General features: G+C 39.0%; 1 protein-coding gene across 2 annotated transcripts in view; it reads right to left on the reverse strand.

Moving 5' to 3' along the window:
* The window catches only part of znf385a (zinc finger protein 385A), a 76941-nt gene that overhangs the window by 37234 nt on the left and 14555 nt on the right, over positions 1–25152 (reverse strand). For both annotated transcript variants that reach the window (XM_044114010.1, XM_044114028.1), the window contains one exon: positions 2892–3043. In XM_044114010.1, the coding sequence (XP_043969945.1) occupies positions 2892–3043 (152 nt within the window). The remainder of the gene's footprint in view (positions 1–2891; positions 3044–25152) is intronic.

Here is a 25152-nt window from a genome sequence, read left to right on the forward strand (position 1 = left end):
ATATCACCAAGTGTCTGTTAAAACACACTTTCAGGTTCTGTTTGTTTTCTGTTCAGTTATATAGAAAAAGGGCACAAACGTAACGGAAATGTACAAATAGCAAAAAAAAAAAAAAAAAAAAATATATATATATATATATATATATATATATAAAAGAGGTTTTGCAAGCAAATACGTTAACCTTCGGAACATTTTAATAAAGCTTATAAATTTTAGCCATTAGCTAGAAAACACTGCAAAAATGAGCTTGTACCACACATGGGTGGAGAGATAAGATAAAGGAAGAGTCTTTTGATTGCTCATTCTGAAAGCTAAGATGTTAAATGAAAATATTCAAGATTCACACTGTCACACCAGAGCTTTGACAAACAGAGTTATGCCACTGAGAATACCTTTGGAGGAGTGAATGAAGTGATTTCCAGGAGATTTTTCTTCTGGAAATAATCCCTGTGATTATTTTTGCTTTAAAACTCCAGTATTTTATCATTCTGCTTTAGGAGCCCGACATGAGTGGAGGGTTTTCAGCCCCAAAGTGAAATAGTGCGTGTCTACATCAGGACAACCTAGAGCTGCAATAAAAGTCAGTCTCATCACTGTCTACAGGCACATTGAGTGAGACAAGCAGCTAGAGGACAAATCCTATTAGAGGACAATTAAGGCTGTATTCAGCTTTAGGAAATGCCATTTCTCTGCTCGGCTATGAGGCTAATAACCATCAGTGTGGAGAGGACTCCCATTATAGCTGTACAAACTCAGCGCAGATGAAATATTTAAAAAAAGACTGACAGAAGTACCAGCTATTAGATGAAGGGGGAACAATTCGCTCTGCTAAACTGCAACCTCTTCATTAAAAATATCTTTGTATCTAAAATTGTACAGCTGCTGCTGCAAAGGGGCATTTAGATGGTGTAAAAGAATCCTGCAGATACTCTCCTATACTAATCTTGCTGAAGAAATGTATTCATCTACAGAATACACAAATACAAAACGTCTTGGAATGCCAAGAGCTACGACTTCCTCCGCAGCAAAACATCAGTAGATTCCTTTTTTGGTTGGCTTTCTTCTCACAAAACACCTGGTACATGCAAAAGTACCGCAAGATCAGCTTCAGGCAATTAACTGTGTTCTGCTAAACATTCAAACCAAACACGTTTAAGTCAAACTCTGTAGTATCGTACTGTAATTTTGGAAAAATTGTACAAGCCACTAGAGATGGGTAGAGTGCACAAAAATTGTGCTCAAGAATAGAACAACTTCAACATATTTTTACTGGAGTAAAAATATTTTCTATAAATGCTCCTCAATGACTAGGTAAATTAATCAAAACAAATTTTATTAATATAAAAATTATGTACGAATATTTACAGTATTGTATACAGTCTAAGAATAGGACAGAGTACTTCTGAGGATAATATATAAGTATTTACTCTTTGATTTCCAAATGTCTCAGAAGATTCATAAAATAATATTAGAACAACAAAGCTTGTGTATTTACAAGAAGGCTCACTTTAACATTAACTTAGAGTGTCTCTGCATCTCATGGTATTGTGGTTAAATAAATAAGCATCGCTCAAGTAAGAGTAGCGATACTTTGCATTAGTCAAGTCAAAGTAAAAAGCTTGGAACTGTAAAACTACTCCTGAAAGTACATTTTTCCAAACAGTTATTCAAGTAAATGTAATTGAATAATGTAACTAGCTACTCGCCCCTGAAAACTACTCATGTTGTTTTCTGTGGAATGAATGACAAGGTCCTGTGTGCGTTTGTGTTGGCAAGTCTGTCACACTAAGGTCAGAGTGTCCTCCAATCCTTCCTTAAGGCTCCCTCTCCTGGCCGCAGACCGGAAAAACACCTCTGGTGCAGCTTCTCAGCTGTCAGCGGCAACAGCTATTAACATCCGTTGAATCCCTGTGGACCTTCAGACGTACTTAACTCACAGAAGATGAGGATGGGGAGCAGAAAGATGGAACAAAAAGCTCAACTAAAGAGAGAGAGCGAAAGAAGGATCCAGAGGGAGTAAGTCAGAGTAAAGAAAGAGGGATTAAACAGCTCTGCTAACAGGAACAAGAGGGCAGAAGGAGTGCTTGCATAATTCCAGTGTCTCCATAAATTCACATCTGCTGCTGCATAGAGGGCCATGTGACTTCGTTCAGTTTGGCAGTGAACATGCTTCCATTTCTTTTATTACTCACCCATGACTATTAAAATGACTTTATTATTAAAGCACATTAATAATGCACAGAATGTATCTCGGCATTGCCATGAGTGTTTAAAGCGCATGTTGATATTCTGTCAGAGGGCGCTGCTGTGTTTCCCCTTTTGCAATCTGCAGCCAAATATCCCAGATGACACACGGGGACATGGCCCAGGAATGATTTTACACATTGCTGACAAGAAAGCTGTTGACATTGTTCGTTGGAGCCTAAAGGAGCAGACACTCCACATTATGCTGAGCTGGTGAGATGCTGAATGTCTCTGCAGCCTTCTCAGACTGATGCTAGTTAGAGCCAGAGGGAAGAGGGAGCGGGACAATCCCTCTCTGCTCACTCGGAGTACGCACCACTTCAAACAAACTGCTGGGTTTGAAGTGCGCAGCTACAAGGATGACCTCAGGACTCCTGTTTGATTATTGCTCTTTGATTTTAGCAACAAGTGTTTGCACATAAGGTATTTGTGAGTTGGGAAAGTCCTGCTAACATTCAACCCTATCAGGCTGTATATCGACTTTCACATAATAAAATGTAACTGCTGAAAGACGCATTTCTGCAGCTGTATGATGCAGCAATATAGTCCCATGTAATTGTGCAGAAATTGGCTTGTGTTCTGCTTGTAGTGGACAATTGAAAAGACTACAGTATGTTGTGTTTGCCTGGGTCCGTGTTGGCTCTTACGGTGTTGAAGTTGTGGAAGAGACTCATGCTGTGTGGAGGAGGTGGGCTTTCCATAGGAAACTGTAGGAAGGGCTTCATGTCCAGGTGGGGCTGGATCACCGTGGGGGTCCGCAGGAACGTCGGCACGGCTGCCCCGGCCCGATTAATGCCTCCTGAACATAGAACAAGGACAAACACACACAATACCATAATAATATGTTTATGTTCTATTTTGTGTGAATGAAACAATTTCATGCTGCTTTTATTGCTGCCTAATAATTAGTAAAATGACTATACATGAATAGAAATTAAGGGGAGAGACAAAAAACTGGTTAAAGATGTAGCTCTTCCAGTGTATTCTGTGCAGTTGTTTTTTTCTTGCGAAATGAAACTACATTCAGACAGGCATATTCAGTTGTATTTGGTCAGCTTACATTTATACATTATAAAGCAGATATTAACACACTATTTAAAATTCTTGTAAACCAACAACTGGCCACACAATACAAGTCTCCCAAATGAAGGTTTTGACCCTGGATCCAATTAATACACACATTTCCCACCCAAAAAAACCCAGCGTGCGGCTTCTCTTATTCCGACAGGCAGAATATTCAGTCGGAAACTTGAACATCCAAACTTTTTCTGATCCATTAACACATCATAGTTAAGCAGTCAAAGGTTGCACTGACGGCAACACTACTCTTTGTTCTTGGAAATTGTTCTTGTACTGACTGTTTTTTCTCCTGTGTTTAAAATGAGTATTTCCATTCCTCACACACATGATGTGATTTCGCTTCTGCCCAGAATATAAAGAATATAAATAACTTTAACAGAAATGGTAAGAATGACTGGATTATGGTTTCAAATGGAAATCAAATGTCCATGTCAAAATCTCAAATCAGTTTCGAATCCCCTTTGAATCTATCTGTCCATTGGCTATACTTCTTGACTGTGCAGGGTGCAACTTATGTCTACTTCCAGCAGTCAACGCACGAGTGGCAAGGAACATCCTGGACAGGTTGCCAGTCCATCACAGAGCAATACAGGGACGCACAGGACAAACAGCCAAACAGGTACAGACTAGACTATCTAACAGATATAATTTTGGGCTGTAGGAAGGCAGATATACACATAACATGCAATCTCCTTGAAATCCAGGAGCTTTCTGCTGCAAAGTGCTATCAAGAGTGATTGGTGCATGTTTTATGCTAAACAAAGGTCTTTGTGTGAGTGATGCAATCAATCAATCATATGCACATCAACCACAAAGGTTCTTTGTGTGGATTTCCATAATGCACCATCCTGCCAGGTCATCTTCTCCCTTATCCAGGGAGATATCTGCAGCTTGACCATTATGAGTTTCATCTCAGCACAAGCTGCTTTATGCATCAACAAAAGCTGTGTCTTCTGCAGCCTAGATGTGTCTAGTCACGGTATGGTAGCTGTGATTTGTGCACTCTTGCCGAGAGGTCAGGCTGCTCCTTAGAGAAAGGGTGAGAAAGTGGGAGAGGCTCCGAGTAGAGCCGCTGCTCCTCCACATTGAGAGGAGCAGCTGAAGTGGTTTGGGCAACTGGTTAGGATTCTTCCTGGATGAAGCTAAGGGAGGGAGAGAGGGATGGATGAATGGATGAAACCAGAGAGCAGATTAACAGAGAGAAAACTGACAAATTGTGAATTAAGCTGATGTCAAACTCTACAGATGACCTCTTACAGAAACTCAGCTCAATTTTCTCACCAGTATTCCCATTTTCCTTCTGATTCTCTTTAGCCCCTCTCCCCTTCTCTAACCTCAGTCAAGGATAACAGTGATGGGCTCCACATAGCAAAACTCAGCCTCAGCACGCTCTTAGATTAAGCCTCTTAATATCCGCAACTGGATTTCTGTGGCTTTTAAATTCCTCTGAGACTTAAAGCTTTGCTGCAGTCCTTTTTGGGATCACTCTAAGCTACTCATCTGCTCGGTTACTTGCTCTCCTCTAGCTGCATTTGAAACTGCAATGCATTTCCCTCCACTGCCTTCCCAGTTTCCACTGGGGAATGTGGGAATTATTTGACACATTTCTTTTTTTTTTTTTTTCTTCTTCCCTAGGCAACAATCAACCAAAATCAATCAGAGAACATAACTTGATTGCTGCATTGGCAAATATAAAATCCCCAGATGGAGACTCGAAATTTTGGATCAGAGAGTGTAAGGAAAAGAGATTGAATGTTGAACGAGGTGAAAACGCTGCCTCAGCTGAAGCTCGTCTGCCTTCTGCAGAACATCTGTAGGCCTGCAGGTGTGGAGGACTGAGTCATGAAGCATGAAGGAGTCCTTCACAAAGCGAGCAATCAGACTTCACAAGAAAACACATGTATCAATGCATAAAGCCAGATCCCAAACATCCATAAGACAACATCAATCACTGACACATTCAGCTGCCTTCAGCAAGACCCTACTAAAGACCCTCACTGGAGATTTTAGATTTAGCAACAATAAACTCTTCTACAATGTAAAAGATACCCTGAACCTTTAAATATTTATGTTTTGATGACTTGTGCCTGTTGGTAACTTTCAGCTCATCTCTTTTAGCCTTTCATCACTATGATACAGAACTGTTAGTGTTTACGTTTTGCCCATTCCACCTTTATTTTTATGAAGAGTGTAAACATACAGCTTTGGGACTTTAAAGCCTGTAACATTCGCTGGGAGTGATGCGAACAGATAGGCAATACCTCTGCTGCTCTGTCCTCCAAAACCTCCTTGGTGAGTGGTGACAGCAGCGCGCTCTCTGAGGTCATGCCACTAAAAACAAGGCTAATATCGCACTGCTAGAATGCATTAATCATGACACATTGTCGTGCCTTGACACCTGGTCTGCATTCGCCTCCTGGCAGAAGCCGGTTGGGGCAGTCAGTGCTCTGCTTGAAGAGCAGCAACACTTTGTTCGCTGAATTTGCACAAGCGGTGATGTTTGCAGCTCCCCTGTGAGTCTGCGCTTGAGCACGGAGGCTGCTACTGGCAGCGGGTCAGGCCGTGTCTGGCAGACAGACAGAGCGACGGGTTGAGTGGAGGACACAATGTGTCTGAACAGCAGCGGCGGGAGGAAGGGGAATCTGAGGATCTGGCTGAGGCAGGGGGACCAGACGTGAGCGAGACACGCAGACTTTCTCTGGGCAAAGAGAGAGATTGTCCCATCAGGGACAAATATGATTTTTGGATGTGCGCGTGTTTGTCAGTTAGATAAATCATGCTTGGGCTGCAGTGTATAATTACCCCATTAATTTAATCTCTCTTAAGGGATCTTCTTACGCTGTAAATCAAACAAATAGCTTTATAGAGTGGGATATAGACTCTGGGGTGAGCGAAGAGCTTCTCTACGTTATTTGTGGTATACGTTGGTACGTGTACGAGCATTAAAGTGAGAAGTCCGAAAGAGAAATTTTATGACAGCGGAGAAAACAGGCATATGGCACAATAAACCACAAAGAGCTTTTATTTGATGTTTTCTTGCTGCACACTTAAGAATTGGGAGTGCAGATGAAAGACATTAGGATTTACTGACTGAACTCAAAATTTTATAATCTTTTAATAGCTAATTACAGTGAACACCAGCTGCACACAAACAAATTCACTCCAAGAATATCAGAAGGATTATTTACACCAATACTTTGCATGTGTGTGATTAATACTAGACAGTTATTAAGTTCACCATCTTCCTTTGATGTGGTAGGACATAACATAATACTTCGGTATAAAAAACATAATCATTATAGCAGGAATAAGTACTTTTGGCAGCAGAGGCATGTGTCGCCGCTTGATGTAAAATTAAATCTGGGATATCCATAATGCATGAACAGATAGTTGTGCTTTGAACTTGATGATACGACGCACCAAAATCACAACTTCATGCTAGACCTGAAGCAACCCGGACCCTTTCTCTCCACTCCTCCTCCTCCTGACTTCCAAATTAAATGAGAAAACAAGATTCAATTTAATCTGAAGAGTACTTCAGACCACAAAGCAACATTTGGTCCTTGTTCTCGTCAGCCCTATCTATATTTGATGTTCCTTCTGGTTCGGAGTGACTGGACACTTTAACATATAACTGAGTCTTGATATTAGCACCTAAAGATGTCTGCTAACACTTCTTATTTCAAGCTGCTTGTTTTCTTTTCTGCAGAGTCTGTTTGTGGCGCTGCGACCGACACATGCTGTAGTTTAAGCTGTTTCCACGTTAAGTTTGCTCTACTGTGATACAAAAAGTATACATAAATTCATGTTTAATTTAATATAAATTAGAGAATATTATTATCTTGTTTCAAATATGATCAAGTTTATGTTTGAGTTCACACTTGTTTGAGACTTCTACTTGTAGACAGACAGAAATGATTTGGATTTACATTTGCTGTTTGATACTGATAGATAACATGTGAATAGGAGTGAATGAGGCAAACATGCTGACAATGTTATCAAGTGTACAAGTGAAAAAGACAAATCTGCCACATGCATACAAGAACATAGGAAAAAAATAGGGGGAAATCTGTTTTGGTACAGATTGCTTAGTGGAAGATAAGAGAACAGAACACAGCAGATTTTATTAGATAATTCTGTTAAAAAATGTGCATCTGTCTGGGTTCTTATGTTACTGACCACTCTCCTTACTCCTCTTTGGGAAACATGTAAGAACACACTTATGCACAGATTAACAGGCTGTTTCAATGAGACACAACTTATTCCTTTGACTTCTTTCTGCTTGAATATTTGGTTCATCAACATCATCTATCCAGGAAGGCACAAATTTCTATGTCTACCCCATGTGTTGAGTAGGCAGTTCCTCTCTTTGGAGTTCAGAATCATTTTTATGCAACACCCAAAAGAAATCTGGCTGGAGAAGGTGGGAATGTTTTTTACAGCTTGTCAATGGAGTCAAAATAAAGAAAAGGCATTCTGGAACTTAAAATGTTGGGCACTGAATCAAAACAAGTGCTCTTGATTCAAATTAGACTCTGGTTGGTTCTGGTTCTGTGTCTCATTCGGCCTTTATATGAGACACAGACTAACAATATAGATTTGGCTGAAAACAGGCTAGTCCAAAAATTTATATTCATCCTGAGTTCTTAGCTTTCTGATATAAATAATTTCCTTTAAATGTGTTACTTGACATGCTTTCATAAGCATCTAAAGCAGGGGTGGCCAACCCTGGTCCTCGAGAGCCGGTGTCCTGCAACTCTTAGATGTATCTCCACTTCAACACACCTGAGTCAAATAATGAGGTCATTAGAAGGACTCTGGAGAACCTGACTGCACTTGGCAGGTGATTCAGCTCTTGGATTCAGGTGTGTTGGATCAGGGAGACATCTAAGAGTTGCAGGACACCAGCCCTCGAGGACCAGGGTTGGCCACCCCTGATCTAAAGGAACAGTTGATGATCACAAGCAGTGTATATTATAATAGTTTCAAAAACGGTGTGTGAAAGAAAGAACACATGAGCTCTAGCCAATGTTCTGATGAAGCTCTTGTGCAAAAGTCTAGTCAAAGGAGCGATATGTACAGAAACTACTGTACATAAATTGCCTTGAGATTAAATTTGTTGTGAACTTGTGCTATATAAACAAACTGAACTGAATTAAGTTAATTCACGTATTAGGTAACAAAATCATGTAAGTACAGTTTGCAGTTAAACACTATTTTTTGTTTTAGTGACTGTATGATGCTGCTGAAATTTTGCTGTGAGTATAGCTCTACTTGGAAGAAGCACCAATGAGTGTTTTCGTTGTGGACAAGACAAAAAAAAAAAAAAAAAAAAAAGCTGTTTACAGAATCTAGGCTAAGAAAACCTTTTCATGTCTTTAGATTATCTAACAGCCTGTGTGGGTTGCGCCAGAATCTGTTCAGGCTGTTTTTTCCCCAAGGGCACTGGGTGCATTCAGGAGAAAACAATGGGAGCTGGGTAGCAACCACCAGCCATGCTGGGCAGCCACAGATGTGCCAGGGTTATTGGCGGCGAGAGCAGAGACAGTGAGATGACTGCCAACTTGTATTTCTGCAGGGCTGTGATGCAGGCACCTGTTTGCCACAAGTTATATAAGAAAAAAAAGGAGTCATCATTAGATGCTGATTTGTTTGAGGCTGGCATATTACCAACAGATGGTAACAATTCATAATCCCTTATTAGGATTAGCATAATGAAACTATGTCTAATGAATGTGGCGTTATACTTCTTGAAATTTTGCGGCAGGTTTTAGGTTTACTGATTTATAGTGTGCCAGTCATAATTTATTTGATCAACCGAAGGTTTTCAGCGCATTGGGGATTCGGAATAACTGCTGCCTCTAAATCCTGAGAAAATCTGCCTTGGGCTTATGTATACATTATTGAGAGAACTCTGAGTCAGTGAAATGATTTAAAGAGGCCAGGAGGCAGCACAGGGAGAACCACTCAGAATAATCCAACCATTGCTTCTCACCAAACCTCCTTTTCATCTCACTCACACACTCAAACTCATACATCACTGACATTTCCTCTCTCCTTTTAATGGTTTAGGATGTTTTCTGCCTGTGTTAACTTCAAGTGTTTAACCTGTGTACACTGCCAGGTGAAAAAAAGAACATTTTCACATAAAACAAGCATCTTCATTTGAACTGTACTTTTAGAGTCCAGCGCCAAAAGTATTTCTAACCTTTTAATAATTTCTCTCACATCCATGTAACAGTCACAAACTTCAATGATTAAGTAACAGTGGAAAGAAATGCTACGTGGTTTTCGGTCTTCCTTTTACTTTCATTTTTCAAAGACAAAATGTGTTGTGGATTTGTTTTCAGCTCCTCTCTGTTTACACTTAACACAACCACTCCTTGGAGTGATCAGAGGTGTATTTTGGGCATGCCTCTACCAACTTTGCACATCCTGAGACTGATTTTCTTTTTTCTTAAAGGGAAATAAAGCTCAGTTTGTCAGACAGAAAGCAAAAAACAGTCTTCAAGTCTTTCCACAGTTGCACTGGGTTGTTGTCCTGATTAAAGCCAAACCTCCATCGCAGTCTCACGTCATTTGCAGTCGGATTTTAACTTGGCGTAGCCCTAACCATTGGCACATGTTTTCAAACCAAACTCTACTTTAAACTTAACAACTTCCTTCATTATAACCATACACTGTGTTTATTTCTCTTCTTGGTGGTGTTTGTTCGCTAAGGTTTTCCAATAAAACAACAGTGCTTTCACAGAACAGCTGGATTTATAAAGAGATTAAATCACACGCAAGTGGAAACCATTTACTGATTGAGTGACTTCTGGCGGCAAATTGTTGCATTAGACTTTATGGGAATGAAAACATAAATATGTCATATGTTTCAAATATGCATTGTCTGAACAAATTAGAGACAAGAGGACCCAAAACAGCTTGTTTTGAAAGGAACTAAAAAAAATGTTATGAACATGTTTGTATAGCCTATCGACCCACCTTAAATCCAAATAGGATCAACATTTACACTTGCACATGGCTGCAAAACAGTTGTGTATATATACAAACGTGCATCTTTGAAAAGCAGAAGGTTCTGGATTATAGGTGAACAACAAAACAAAACTTAACAGTCATTGAACCAAACAAAGAGCAGTAGAACCAGGTGGATAAACGCACTGGAGGTCTGCTTGGGTTGGCAGGTGATGGCCTGGGTTTCGCTGGAGTTGCTAGGTGAAGGGAAGTGCCTGGTGATTTGTGACGTTACATTCCGGAGATTTTTGAAACGGGTCATTTTTGAAACACCAAAAAACTTTATTGGCAGAAATCAGCTGGGTTGTCTTTTTAAGCACTTTGAGAAGCAGTAGAAACCCAAAATGGAAATACAAAAATGTGCTTTTTTTGTTTAGTGTTAATAGAAGTACAGTAATTGTCTCTATTCCTCTCTCTCTATTCTCTCAATTTTGTTACTAAAAGATTTTCTTCCTTTCCTTTGCCATGATGAGCTCTGAGTGAATCTGTGCTGTACACACCTGTGCCCAAGCTCAGAGGAAGAGCCAATTGCTTTCATTTGTGGAAGTAGGATGAGAAGTCTAGACAAGAAACAAAAGTAGAGATAATATCAGCTTTTTCCAATCAGGTCTCCTGCTTGGTAGAGGTCCTGAAGGTCTCTATGTCATCTGACCAAGAGCAACTATCTGTTTTAAAGGTTTAACACATTTCACCGTTTCCTCTTTAGAAAATAGTGCTAATTTACAAAAACTGGCATGTGTTTAATTAGATCTCTTTTAATGAAAGGTTACGAGCTTCACAAGTCTTTTAGTATTTGTCATTAACTGCTGACTCTGGCTTTAATTGACTACTTTACAATACATACTTTAATTCTGAGCATGTGGCACCCAAGCCATTTGTATCCTGAACAACACAGCTGTGTGGCGGCAGCTCCATGTTGACACACAGTTTCCCAAACTGCTTCAATAAATTAATAGTCGGTCAGGGTTTCCAGCTCACACAAGGCAGTCTATGTCAATAAATGGAAGCGTGAATGCAACAAAGCACAAACATATTCTGCACAAACTGTAAAAGAAAAGATACACACACACACGCACACACACACACATATATATATATATATATATATATATATATATATACATACATAAAATCTGAGCGAAAATAACCACCAGAGTGTGCTGCAGAGCCCTATAGATTTAGCCCTAACATTAAATGGAAAATTGCATCAAGCTTTATCTCCCTTAAATCTATCTTTAATCACTTTATGAAAATGTAAAGCTTCCTATGAATGTTAGTACACGTTAAACGGAGAGAGATAAAAATCTATTTGAACTCCTGGCATGATGCTGGGCTTTAACAGGAGACTTCTGCAGGGCAAAGCTAAAGCTTGTTTCATTGCTACAAATGAGTGGCTTCTGCGTTTGCATTTTGAACACTTAAGGAATGCGCATCTCTGTCTCTTTAGACATATGCGAGTCTGAGCTTAAAGTCCGAGAGGGTTATGAAAGTTCAGTTACCGTGAAAGGAAAGAAAGTTTGAGAAATAAAATTCCAACAAGGAAACCATTTCCTCCTTGAAGTTTGCAAAATGTGGTTTAGAAATATTTTAATTTTTAATGAAAATGGTACAGCATGAAAAAGTGTTTTGAACATGTTAACAGTTTTTAGTACATGTATTTAAAATTAAGACATTAATATGTAACAAGGTGATCTTTTGCCACTGGATTTACAGCAGAGATGAAGGTTGAGGCAGAGTAAGGTGGGAACAGCATCAGTTTAGTCATCAAGAACAGGTACAATTGCAGCCTTAAATGCACTCAGCTGTGAAGGACCAAACCACCTTCAATTCACAGGAAACTTTACCGATTTATAATTTCCTTACACCATAAGCACTATTATGAAACACCACACATAAAACACCACAAACAAATCCCCCCGGCCCCTCTTTTTCCTGGCCTCTCTCAGAACAGACAAATGGTGTCTGGACCCCTGGGGACGTATTTGTCCAAACATCCTGGACAGGCGAGTCAGCCAATCTTAGCAACTCCACACTTTACAGATTCTACACAAACATTTGCTTAAGTTTTACTAAGTTGCTCTTTGCTCTGAATAACAATTATCCTCCCTTCACACAGGCAACCTTCTCTCTTCTCAATGAGGAGCAGCTGTGCAGAGCCCAGAACAAAAGGCTACATGTTATGTTAATTATGAAAATATTCAATACATGTTCAATGAATGATTAAAATGTCTTGTGTGCAAATGGTTATTGGTGTGCAAATCTATGCTTAAAGTGCAGTGCTAAATAAAGTGCTAGTTTTATTCAAGTGCAAAAAGCGCTCTTAATGTGCCATACAAGTCATTCAAGTAAAAATAATCCCAGTAATGAAGACCTCTTCATTGCACTAACATTAAATTCTCACCAGATTTTTATAACAACCCAAATCAACTTATACAGTGCGTAGAAAATGAAAAAAAAGAAGACAAATTAAGTGAAACAAAAGGGAATGGCAAAGTTATAAAGTAATAAACTCAGAAACAAGATGAGGTGCAGAAAGCCATCGACAACAGCTGTCTGTATTTAGAATGACGTACTGTCCCCTGTTGTACAAATGAATATCAACTAGTTTAGGTCTTACTGATGGTCTATGAAGGGTTCTCATGGCAAAATTATTTCACAAGAAGCATTTAATGATGGGCAAAAGCAAATGGCACTCAAGGCCTTATTCCAAAACACACTGATGACATTTACTACAGATGTATAGTTAAGCATCAGAATTTCCCATTTAGCAACACAAGGACCTCTATGGAGAACCAGAAAGAACATAATCTCAGCACGTAAAATTTTTCCATGATGTTTAGGAAATGTAACTGTAATGGCCTCTTTTTACGCATTTATTGCACAAGACCCGCACAGCTGAAGAAAAAAGCTGTTTAAAGCCGAGAAAATGCTATAGTACAGAGATCCAAACAGAACTTCTGAATGTTGTGCATACCATGTTTGGAAGAGGAGTCAGCCCCTAAAAGTATACCATCAGTAGTGTTTGGAAGTGGAAGTATCATGGTTTGGGACTGTTTTTCAGAAACAATTGAAAGAACCTGTAGATGGAACCAGTGGGAAGACAGAACAATAACACGTAGCCAAAGAAACTTCTATTGATTTTCAAAGAAGTTTAATGGTTTTCAGAGAAAAAAAATAAACCTGTTCCAATGTCAGTTACTGGACTTGAATCAAATTGAAATTCTATGAAAAGAACTGAAGACCAACATGAATAGACGAGGCCACCAGAACCTTCAAGACTTTAGGACAGTTTCTGTGGAAGAAGAAACATGGGTTCTCAAAAGTTTCTTACATGATCGACATTCTGAGCAGATCTAATGCGGAGAGGTGGACTGTCCCGGATAATGGGGCCAGCTACTGCAAATGCATGATCCCCTCTGCTTTTTTATTTGGATTTGGGAATGACACTGAATATTTAGTTATTTGACCTTCGGTTTCTTAATGGGCAATGGATACGTAAAAGGTCATGGGGTGCTTAAAGGCATCTAATTGCAGTAGAACAGCATTGACATGTTTTATGCTTATTTTATCAGTTGTAGTTCCCTTTGTCATGTGGTCTGTAGCCTGATCACAAGCTAAAACTTGCATTTGCTCCATGGGTTGAATGTAGGCCCACAGCACAACGGTAAATAAAGTTAAAACAGCTTCCAACAAGCGAAAATGGAGATAATCCATGGCTCATTTGCCGTGTTTACATTTTTTGGTGAAAGTGAAAACAAATTCAAGTCAGTCTTTGTCTTCCGAACATCCAGGAACCCACCAGAAACAATGATTATCTTTGTTTGCACTCTAATCATGGAAGTTTCTTTGTGTTGAAACTTTTACTGAATTTGATTTACTTCAAGACCACAAAACATCTATTTTCCACTGGAAGCAGCCACATTCTTCTTCGCATTAATCTGCTTTTCTTATCAAACAGATTAAATGTTTCCTTCCCTCCCAAAGGAGAACATTTTGTCTAATGACAGACTAGATGTGGTGGTAATGACACCCTATATAATATGAGGGTAGCAGGCCCTGAAAAGCCCCCCCCCAAAGGTTGTACCTTGATCTCTCCTAAGTAGCTGCATCAAGGCTGGGAAGATTTAATTATCTGTCTGTTTCATCAGTCGACACTCACGGGGATGACCGGGTATTCCACGAAAGATTGAGAGAAGGAAGATGAGCCATAAGGCTGGGGGGAGGCATAATGCAAAAATAATGGAATGGAATGTGCTAAACAGAGACGTCTTTACTCCCCCTTGCATTCCTCTGCAAACCAACCATTTACACCGGCCTTAAAATACACATGAGCACTAATGTGCATGGTTGTATAATAGAAGCGAGTGAACATTTCTTTAATCCTTCGAACAAGTCTCCTACTGCTCCTAAATGAGCAAGTGAATCTTTGTTTCTACTGGAGTTTTTATTGTCTCCTGGTGGCCAGGCATTCATTCACAAAAGTTTCTGACTAATCTCCACTAACTGTCCACTTTATTAGGCACACCCCACCAGGTTTGCCTTCTGAGATTCAACATGGAGTCGAAAATATTCCACAGAGATTTTGGGTCCATAATAGCAAAAGAAAGTGACGCTTGCACCAGATTTCAGCTGCATGCTGCAGTTCCACCACATCCGAAAGGTTTCCAGGTCGGTTTGAGTCCTGGTGACAGTGAAAGCTGCTGGATTACTGCCATGTTTAAAATACCAGTCTGAGCTGATTTGAATTTTGTGACATGGTGCAATATCCTACTGCAAATAACCATGAGAAGATGATCGCGCTGACGTCACAAACTGATGAGTCGTCAGCAATGATGCTCCACTGTGGCTGAAGGGTTTAAGCAACGCTCAGCTGGCGTTAAGAGCTGACACACAAACAACTTTACATCCTCATCACCAGCAGGAAACATTGCTAAGAGGCAGGATAATTCAAATTTCTATTCAAATTGAATCGTTCAAATTTATATTGAGCCCAAAGCATTTAAAGTCAGTATTGCCAAACCATTTTGCAGTAAAAAGCCAAGTAAGTGTGGGGCCTGTTTGACTTTCTGTGTACACACACTCGTGTGCATCGGTGTGCGTGTTCTGTGCAGTGACAGTAAGTGTTTACGCTGTTATGAGGTCAATAATGACAGATAAATAGCTGTCAGGGTTAATGGTAGGGGACAGCCAGGGATGATGAGAACACAGAGAGCAAGGCTGAACTCCTCAACATGAGCAGACACTGCAGACAAGGCATGCATGGCTGAGACCATGCTAACACAGGGAGCATCACAATGAGCGCATCTTACATTTAAAATTACACGCAGCGTCCTCTATACTGTAACAAAATACAGTATATACCATTGACAGTGCATACAGTTGGGACTTCATCTAACTTGAATATTAATGAAATATAACGAAAGCCTCCTGCTAAAAATAACACCTATAGCCACAGTAAAAAGAAACTACACTTGAGTTTTAGCATAGATATGATATAGTTTCTAACAGGTTGTTTAAATCTAACTTCAAGTGTGCAAAACCACAACATATCTGGGTTGATGTATCTCTTGTTGTCTATAAAAAATGTAGTTAAAACAAGGTTTTCATTACCTTGCTAGGTTTTTAATTTGAAAAGTAAGTTTCAAAGTACAATATGTGAGTCTATCTCTGAGTTAAGATTTAGCAATGAGTTTGATCTGATAATTTGTGTTGGCAAATGCCTGATCTTAAAAGAATGAGATTAGTACCCCAACACAAAAAATAAAAAATAAAAGAAATCCTGGTCAGGACTTAAAACTTTACATCAGGGATGTGCTGTGGTGGCGCAGGGGTTAAGCACAACCCACATAAGGAGGCGTTGGTCCTCGACGCGGCCGTCGCAGGTTCGATTCCCGGCGTGGCTACCTTTGCCGCATGTCTTCCCCCTTCTCTCATTACCCATGTTCCTGTCAATTAACTATCAAATAAAGGCCACTAGAGCCAATAAAACCTTTACAAAAAAAAAAAAAACAAACTTTACATCAACTTTTAAACACACTGTTTTGATTTCAAACCCAGCTGATATTTTTATGTTTCGGTACATAAAAGGAAAAGTAGATATTTGAGGGCTTCTCTATCACAAAACCAAACAGCCTTGATCATCTCATCACTCTAAGGTGAATTTATATGCATGTTTTCAGACAGATGGGATGTTCAGTAAAACCTGAGTATTCAGAGAAATTCCTGCTTAGCTAAAGTTCAAAATAAAACTTTTGTCTCATGTTGTTGTGATAAATTTGCCTTTAGGCTTAATATTTTGAATTAATAACCTGAAGCAATTTTGATTTCTGAACCTCTAATTTCAGTCATTAAAAGTATCTAAAGTTCATATTCCAAAACTTGAGACTTGCCCCTCAAGTCTCAGACTTTACTTGGAGAAAAATAGCTTGTGAACATCTCTGCAAATGACAAATAGACGTTCATTCAACTGTGACTGTATAACTGCTTAGTGGCTTTGTTAACCACACCCTCACAGGAATAACAAAGACTGATATTCCAAGACAAACACCTTCACGGTGTTGTCCTGAAACCCCTTCAAACCCTGTGGTCTCAGGTTTCCTATCTTTTATGTGTTTTTCTTTTGGTAACGACTGCTCCTCCCTTGATTCACAGGCAGCTATAGTAAGAAGATCACAGTTTTTTTTGTCCACTGTGACTATTGATGGCTGCAGGCCATGTCTGAGTCAGAGATGGATGGACTGCTGGAATGCTATGAGGAGGAACAAGGACACTGCTTTGTTTTGTCTGTTGAGAAACAGTGATCCAACGCTGCAGCTGCAGCAGGAGCAGTAGGGGCTTAGCCTTGTACAGAAAAAGAGGACAAGCTACATCACTGCACATTGAGGTTTTAAACAGAATCATGGAAATTATATGCCATATCTGAATCTTATTTTTTTTTTACTCCTGTTGTGGGATGATCATGGTTTCTCTCCCCTCATCTTCTTCACATTCTCTCCCATTTGATTCCTGCAACCCAGCCCCCCACCTAAACTTAAATATTATCCCCACCTGCTTCTTATCTTCCCTTCTTCAAGGCAGTGATCACACACTCAGGAATAACAATAACCGGGGACTTTATTCCCAAGCACCTCCCACAGAGCGATGCCCTCAGGTATGGAACTCTATCACTCTGCAAAAAAATAGGCGAACCAGCCCATTTACACTTTGTGGGACAATAACAATGGTACCAGATCCTTTCAGAGATAAGATAACCACCCTGGAGGAAACCATAATACAGGTGACATGGTGGCTTGAGGAATTTGGGAAGGATGGAGATTTTAGATGAGAAAATAAAAGGCCATCTTTTATTTTTGCTTTGATGGAACATACTAGCAACCTAATTAAGAGTGAGACAACGCAACATTTCAGGCTTGAACTTGTTTAGTCTATCAAACTATTGCATTTACCATGAAATTACAACCTCCTTTTCCTCCTGTTAATCTTTTTAAGTGCTGAGGGGTCTCTTCTGTGATTGGTGTCACCACAAACGTCAACAAGGAGTTGTGGTTACATGAATGCTAAAGGAGCTTAAATAATCAAGTAGGGTTTTGCTCCTGGAGTTCCAAAATGTTCCTACATGGATGCTATTTTTCCTTATTATAAGGATACAAAACCTCTCTGAACTAAAACTGAGTTCATGTGTCAAAGTAGAGATTTTCTTTTGCAGTTGGTGGTTGACTCAAACATAAAGCTAAGCCCTTCCTCATACCGCTTCTCACACCTCTAAACCCAGCTGAGGAACACTCAGCACATTTTTCAAAGATAACAAGTGATGCATTATTCAGCTCGCTCTAGTTGATCTTGTCTGCCATGAAACTCTGCTTTATAGACATATGAGCTACGTTGCGCACACAATCCTGCCTTCTCCAGCATTGATGGATGCTGAATAAAGAGTAGCTGAGGACTCATGAATCACACCTCCATGGAACATTCCTCAACAAAGCGCTGGATAAAATGGATAAAAGGAGCTCTTTTCTTTTCAAACGCTCGCCAAAGCACCATGGTAGGGCGTGCTGTGGTGGCGTAGGGGATAGCGCGACCCACATTTGGAGGCCTTGAGTTCGATTCCCGGACCCGGCGACATTTGCTGCATGTCTTCCCTCCCTTCCTCCCCCTTTCCTGTCAGCCTACTGTCATATAAGGGACACTAGAGCCCACAAAAGACCCCCTGGAGGGAAAAAAAAGGCTTAAAAAAAAAAAAGCAGCATGGTAATGAGAGTATGATGAGACATCAGACCGTAAACATGCCGCAATATGCTTGTTAAATGTGACTACTGAATTACATCAGAGCTAAGGATCTCTGATGCAAATGTTCTGCTTCTAGTTTCCTCACTTCATGTTGACATGTAAGGACACCTTTGTGTTGATGTCCCCAGCTTTAAGCTGTAACCATCAGTGACATTGGTCTTCAATGAAGGAGCTGCTTAGACAATCTAGCTGCATCTTGAGTTTATTAGCCTCAAGTTGTTAGTCCCTCTGTGAACATTGTTCTACAGTTTTCAGTAGTTTTTAATTTGGGAAAAGCTAAGCTTTCAAATACCTGCCTTGGAGCATAAAGATTTTTAAATGTAGCCTTAAACTGTCTGCCAGTGAGGAGGTTGGTAGACAATAAATTATAGCAAGAAAAATGGGTTAGGGGAAAATGAAGGCTTGCATGTACGAATGCTGAATTATTAGGCTGACTTGCAAATCATCAACTTTTTTCAAATGTTATCACTTCACAACCACAGATTTTAATGCACAATATTTTATTAGGCTTTCATATGGTAGACCGACAGAATTACTTATATAGCAAAGCAATTTACATGACTTTTATTTATCAGGTTTAATAATATAGTCCTATTTGTGTTTTTTAATGATAAACTATTTTAATAAAAACAAAATTTTCTCCTATTTGATTCGTAAACAAATGTTACACAGTATAATTTGGTTTGTAAAGCTACTTAACAACAACTGGTTAATCACCAAAACATTTAATTCTTCTGTTTATAGTCAATATTGGTGGAGCTCGATCAAAATGTTTCATTTCAGGATTGGTAATTAATCTCAATCGCATTTTAATCAAACCCTACGTCGACAAAATAAGCAACATTTTCCATTCAAAATTGTTTCGCTGCTAAATTATTGAATAAGCACAACAAGAAAGATATTCATTGTTTTTAATCTGTTATTTAGGTTTTTTCAAATATCAGACTGATGCATAGTGGTATTATACCCATTTAGCTTTTGACCTTTTGATGTTGTTTGAAAATACTTCTTGTGGACGTACCAGAAACATAAGAATATAAAGGTTCCCACCAGAACCGTTTATTTAAAAATGTGATTGCGTCACAATCTTTGATTAATTAATTAAAACTGAGATATTAAGACCTAATTTTACCATTGGGAAGTGCTATCATCCAAGTAGGAACACAATCAGCCCATATGTACAGTATATGAGGAGAGAAAGCTCAAATGATCTAGTGCTTATTTTGCATAATCTCTTTTCTGTGTGCCAGATGATTCAGAGTTTCTTCCTCGCTACGCTGACTTCTTTAGTCTGATGATCAAAGGGTAAACAAGGGACAGGTTGAGAACAGAGACAAGTTTTCTTTTTGTTGTTGTTTTTTTTCCAGAGTTCAATCTATTCGCTTAGGTGCTGCTTACCCTTGCAGCTTGGGCTCAATTGATATTATGATTTATTTTCGAATGAGCAGAGCTGCCCTCCCCTTTTGCCACACAATGCCTTGATTGAATCTGGCATTCCATTAGCATGTTAAAGAGGTCCCAGCTTCATCTTTGAGCCGCTGACTGACAGTGGATATCATCTCTCTAATTGCTGCATGTAGTGGACCTTGCGCCTGCCAGAGAGATGCTCAGGGAGTTAGAGAGATCTTTGTATATTTCAACTGGGAATATTTCTATTTCGATGGTTTTCTTCAAAGAGTACCAACAACCCATAGCTCAGCCCAAACAGCAGCAGTGTTGTACAAAGATGCAACACGAGCCAATTATGTCGCAGTAATGTTAAGTGGCTGTGTGCTGTAAGGACGTGACATTGTACCTGACATATTTATGTGGACGTCCTGTTCAAATCTCGCCCCATGTCCTTTCCTCTTTATGAACTCGCTCACTCCAATTCTTCCACGTTAACTTCCTCATCCCCTGCATCACTGAGCACATCTCCTCCTCTTCCTCCAGCAGTCTTGCTGCTGCCTCCCTCTCTTTCTCTGCAGTAAATGGTAATTGAACAAATAGAAGGGTGGAGGAAAGCTACAGAAAAGATGGTTATCCTAACTCCACATGCAGTGCATCCCAAATTAACAGACTCTCCGCCCTTTCTTTCTCCTTTGCTCTGCTGTGACATAAAAGATACAAATGGAATCGCACAACCTTAGCAGCGCATGCAGCGGTTTAACATCAGAAGACTCCACAACAGTGCTCTGGTGAGCACATCTGCACAGTTTTTTCATTGAAGACACGTGAATGAGGATGTAAGGAAAACCACAGCATATTATTTAGCTGAAGGAACCTAAGCAGTGAGAGAAGACACGTACGTTTCAAGAGCAAACAGATGTCCAGAATCTGTGCATCACTGTCAGAGCTCAACCCCAATATTGCCAACATGAAACATCTAATTTAGGATTCATCGGGACGCCGTTTTAACATGAGACAGATGGGAAGCGCATTATGCCACAGCATCAGTTTTAAATAGGCTGTATAGATTTACTGGTTACATAATTAATGTGGCAGGTTAATGCTTTCAGGTTTTACTGTCAAGCAGCAGAGCTTAATCCATCACTACGGGCTGTGATCTGAACTTTGGTTATGCAAACAAAGGCAGGAAGTGTGTTCTCACCACTGCAAGTTTTTGCAGATATGTATTATTATAAGACTTTTATTTGATCGCATAAAAAATATGTTTACCCTACCCTGGTATGAATTTAGTTCACTGAATGTTTTTCTTTCTTACCTACAGCTCTGATGTTATTTTTTTTCCCGTCTCCTTTTATGTTTAAAAAAATGCCCAAGTTGTTAGTCTTAGAAAATATTGAAAGCATCTTGTGGGAGTTTCTTTTTTAAATATAATTTTATGCATTCAGTAAGTTAAAGGTAGTTTTCTTTTCCTCAGACAGCCTTTCATGAATACTTCCAGAACAAGGTATTTCTTCTGTTGTTGCTTTTTGTTACTCCTGAATATTTCAGATCATCAAACACATTTTATGAACAGACAAAGAGTAAATACATTAAGCAACTTTTAAATCATGATTTTATTTATTAAAATCATGTTATGTATTATGTATTATTTTCATATTATTTAAAATGGACTTTTTTATGCTTTGTATTATGTTAGAATCATATCTGGTGTGTTGCTTTGATTCCTTCATGCATGCTTGAGAAAACACTCGCGCCCACAAGCTTTCCACAAAGCTCCCCTTGGAGGAGACTCCAGCTGAACCTTTAGTTTATGATCTTATTAAGCTTCAGTGCACTTGAGTTGGGCAGCAATTCCACCTCTGAATGTCTACGCATAAACAAAATAAAGGTTTTTTAGAGGTCTAGTCAAAGTATTGATGTATGTCTAATTGAGTTGATACTTTGTTCCCTTTGTGAATCATTTAGCAACTCCATGTTGCTCGTACTGATATTAAAATTAGTTTGATCTGAAACTTCTAAATGTAAAAAAAAAAAAAAAAAGAAAAAAGAAATCTATAAGGTTTTATGGTACTGTAAATTGAATGAAAGCAAGATCATTCTTCCTTCAGGTCTGGCAGCTGCAGGTGAGATTTAAGATTTAGGTGTAATTACAATCCCACTGAAGCCCTAAAAAGCAAAAAAAACATCTCCTGTCTTTCAGTGATTCCAGAATAAGGTCCACAGCAGGAGAAGACAAATGTTACAATCTGGAAAAGTGACATGTTATATAATGGCGTGTTTCTATCTTTGATAACATTTTGTCACAAGCCTGATTATCTGTATGGTTCACACTGGTCTCTCTTGCTGCTGCTGAAGGAAGTAAAATCTTTGCTCCACGCTTTACACTACACTGCATCAGCAGACAGGTTTTTTTTGTTTTGTTTTTGTTTGTTTGTTTGTATGGAGAATAGGAGAGGGGCTGTTGGGGGATGTGGGGTGGAATTAATTGAATCTAAAGATAAGATAAACTTTTATTGTGCATGGACGATTATAGATGACTGTTATAGAAGAAGCAGCACAGCCAACAGCTTTGGCAATCCTGTTAGGCTGCACAGAATACAGGAGAGACTGTGGCTTAAGCTGACCAGCAAGAAGCAGGCAGAAGTCAGTCCTGTAGATACCAGCATGGGATATATGCAGCTGCAAACAAACATGCAGCATTTACACCTGCAAGTAAAATACTGCTGGGGTTTTATATTAGACTGTCTCTATAGCAAAGTGTCTAAACTGCACTATATCCACAGATGACAGAGCAATGGTCTGCCAACTATATTTAGCTTGATGCTGTGGTGATTATCTGAGTTCAAATGTGCAGTGGCAGAGATGGCATCACCACCAACTGGTCAATACAACAGCTGGTTACCATGGTAAGTTTGGATGGAGGCTGTTCAGGTGACATTGTAGAACAAGTTGTCACACTGATATCTTGAAAAAGTGGGAATCAAACTATGTCACAGTGGCAGATATTATTTCATGGATATCCTCCTGAGAAGAAAAATTGTTTTTTAATTGTGTTTATTTCATGTAAAATATTAATACCGTAAGTAGCTCATATTGTTTCACTCTATTGATCTAATTATTTCTCATTAGACCAGTAAGAGTAAAGATTCCACTGAACCACCATCCTTCATTTCATTCTGTCCTGCACCGTCCAATAAATGTTCCTTGATTAGCAGGAAACTGAATATTAGCTGCACAAACCTGATTGTAATGTTATTCAGTTATACATGTTTTTTTTTTTCTTTTTGAATTGGGGAAATCTTAATTGTAACATTTCTTTTAGGAAGGTCACCTCACTGGTATACTGGTTCCTTCTCTCTTTTGTCTCATCATCTAAGAACTGCAACACGAATGTGTATGTGTGCAAGTGAGTAAATCGTTGTGTGCGCAGGCGTGTGTGGGTGTGTGTGTGTGTGTGTGTGTGTGTGTGTGTTTGACTGTGCAGTGTGACTAGAAAGTAACTTGTAGTGTTTTATTTTCAGTTTAATTTTATTGTACTTTATATCCATTTTAGGGACTAGTATAGCAAATAAAATAGTAACATAACATTATTATTATAATTATTATTAATTCTTATATTAAAATACGGTTTTATGACACAATGTCAAATCAGTACAAAACATGCAGGACATCTAAATACTATATGTTGCACGTTGGACATTTGCATACCCCTATTATCCTTAAAGGTTTGTTCTATGAACTTACCATAAATTTTCATACTCGCAGTACATTTGGCGAGAGTTACAATTAATAAGCAATAAAATTAATGTCTGAATAACGTCTGTAGAGTTTTTTCAATTTTATCCCACCTGAACAGTTCACATATAAAACACTAGTTTCAGCACAAATGAACAACTTCCTGACTCTCTCAAAGAAAAAATAAACCATAAGTGTATTTGACAGACAAACATGCTTTTCAGATCGTACTGATCTCCTTGACTCTCCCTTGTGCTTCTCTGGAATTAGCACCACAGAGCATGTTGACACACGTTGTTAGTCAGATTGATGAGTTTGTTTGAGCTGTGCAGGGCTGCAGTGCTTTATACGGTGACTGACTACATTAGCCGCTTGCTACTAATCCAAGAGTTAATGACTTTCCGCTATAATGTTGTTTCAATGCAAAATGTTTTATTCAAGTGCCCGCTGGATCTGATTGTAAGTGTTACGATGCATCACTGTTACTTTTTCCCTTACTCAAACACTCCATCCAAATCAATGTGGCCAGGTTTGAAGAGGTAGTTTATCACCACCAATTAACCTCACAGTATTACAGCCTCTCTCAGGTGTCATGAACCAAGAACATTACACCAATGAGCTTTCAGTATCAGTAAATATGTAGGCTGTTCTTTAAGCCAAAAAAAAGCAAAATGCTTTCAGACAGGTGCATCCCATTACAGTCACTTAAACATTTTAGTTTTTCAAAATAAACATGGAGAACAAAATCATTTTCTTAGATTATTTTAGATATGTTTACTTGTGTTCTGTACACCTGCACCAAAATATTAAAGCATATATTCTGCATTCATTTTATGAATGTCTAGAGACAATTCAAATCATGGAAGTGGCTTGTGAAGACAGACTAAAACTGAGCTTAAATACTTGAGCTCAGTTTTTAAGTTGGATTAAATTTATATCAAAATGAACTGAAGTTGTACTTAAAACTAAACTGGATTAAATTTAAATTGGAATTGAACTGAAAACACTTAAATTTCAATTTTATTTAAATTAGTAAAACTGCTTTTTAATAGGACGCACTTTAGCCGCATAGTTAATTATGGATCTTTTTGATTGTTTCTTTAAAGCAGAGCAAAATTCTATGTCTTTGTATCTAAACTTCACAAAACCTAAGGCAGCATAGCAGAAATTAGCTTACATTATTGCCATATATAAGCATTATGCTGTTTGCATAGTTGAAATGAGTGTAAAGCCACTAACGTGTTGCAGACAGGATGTGCTGCCGGTATGCCAGCTGGAGCTTTAAATGCAGAGAGCTGTGACGCTACAGTGATGGCGACAACAAACTATTACATAGCCTTTGCTGCTAGCGTCCTGCATGCTGCAAATCTCCTATGCCCAACCCCTTTACAACCTGCCATC

The sequence above is a fragment of the Gambusia affinis genome, linkage group LG01 (assembly GCF_019740435.1).
Source record: "Gambusia affinis linkage group LG01, SWU_Gaff_1.0, whole genome shotgun sequence".
Lineage (NCBI taxonomy): Eukaryota > Metazoa > Chordata > Actinopteri > Cyprinodontiformes > Poeciliidae > Gambusia > Gambusia affinis.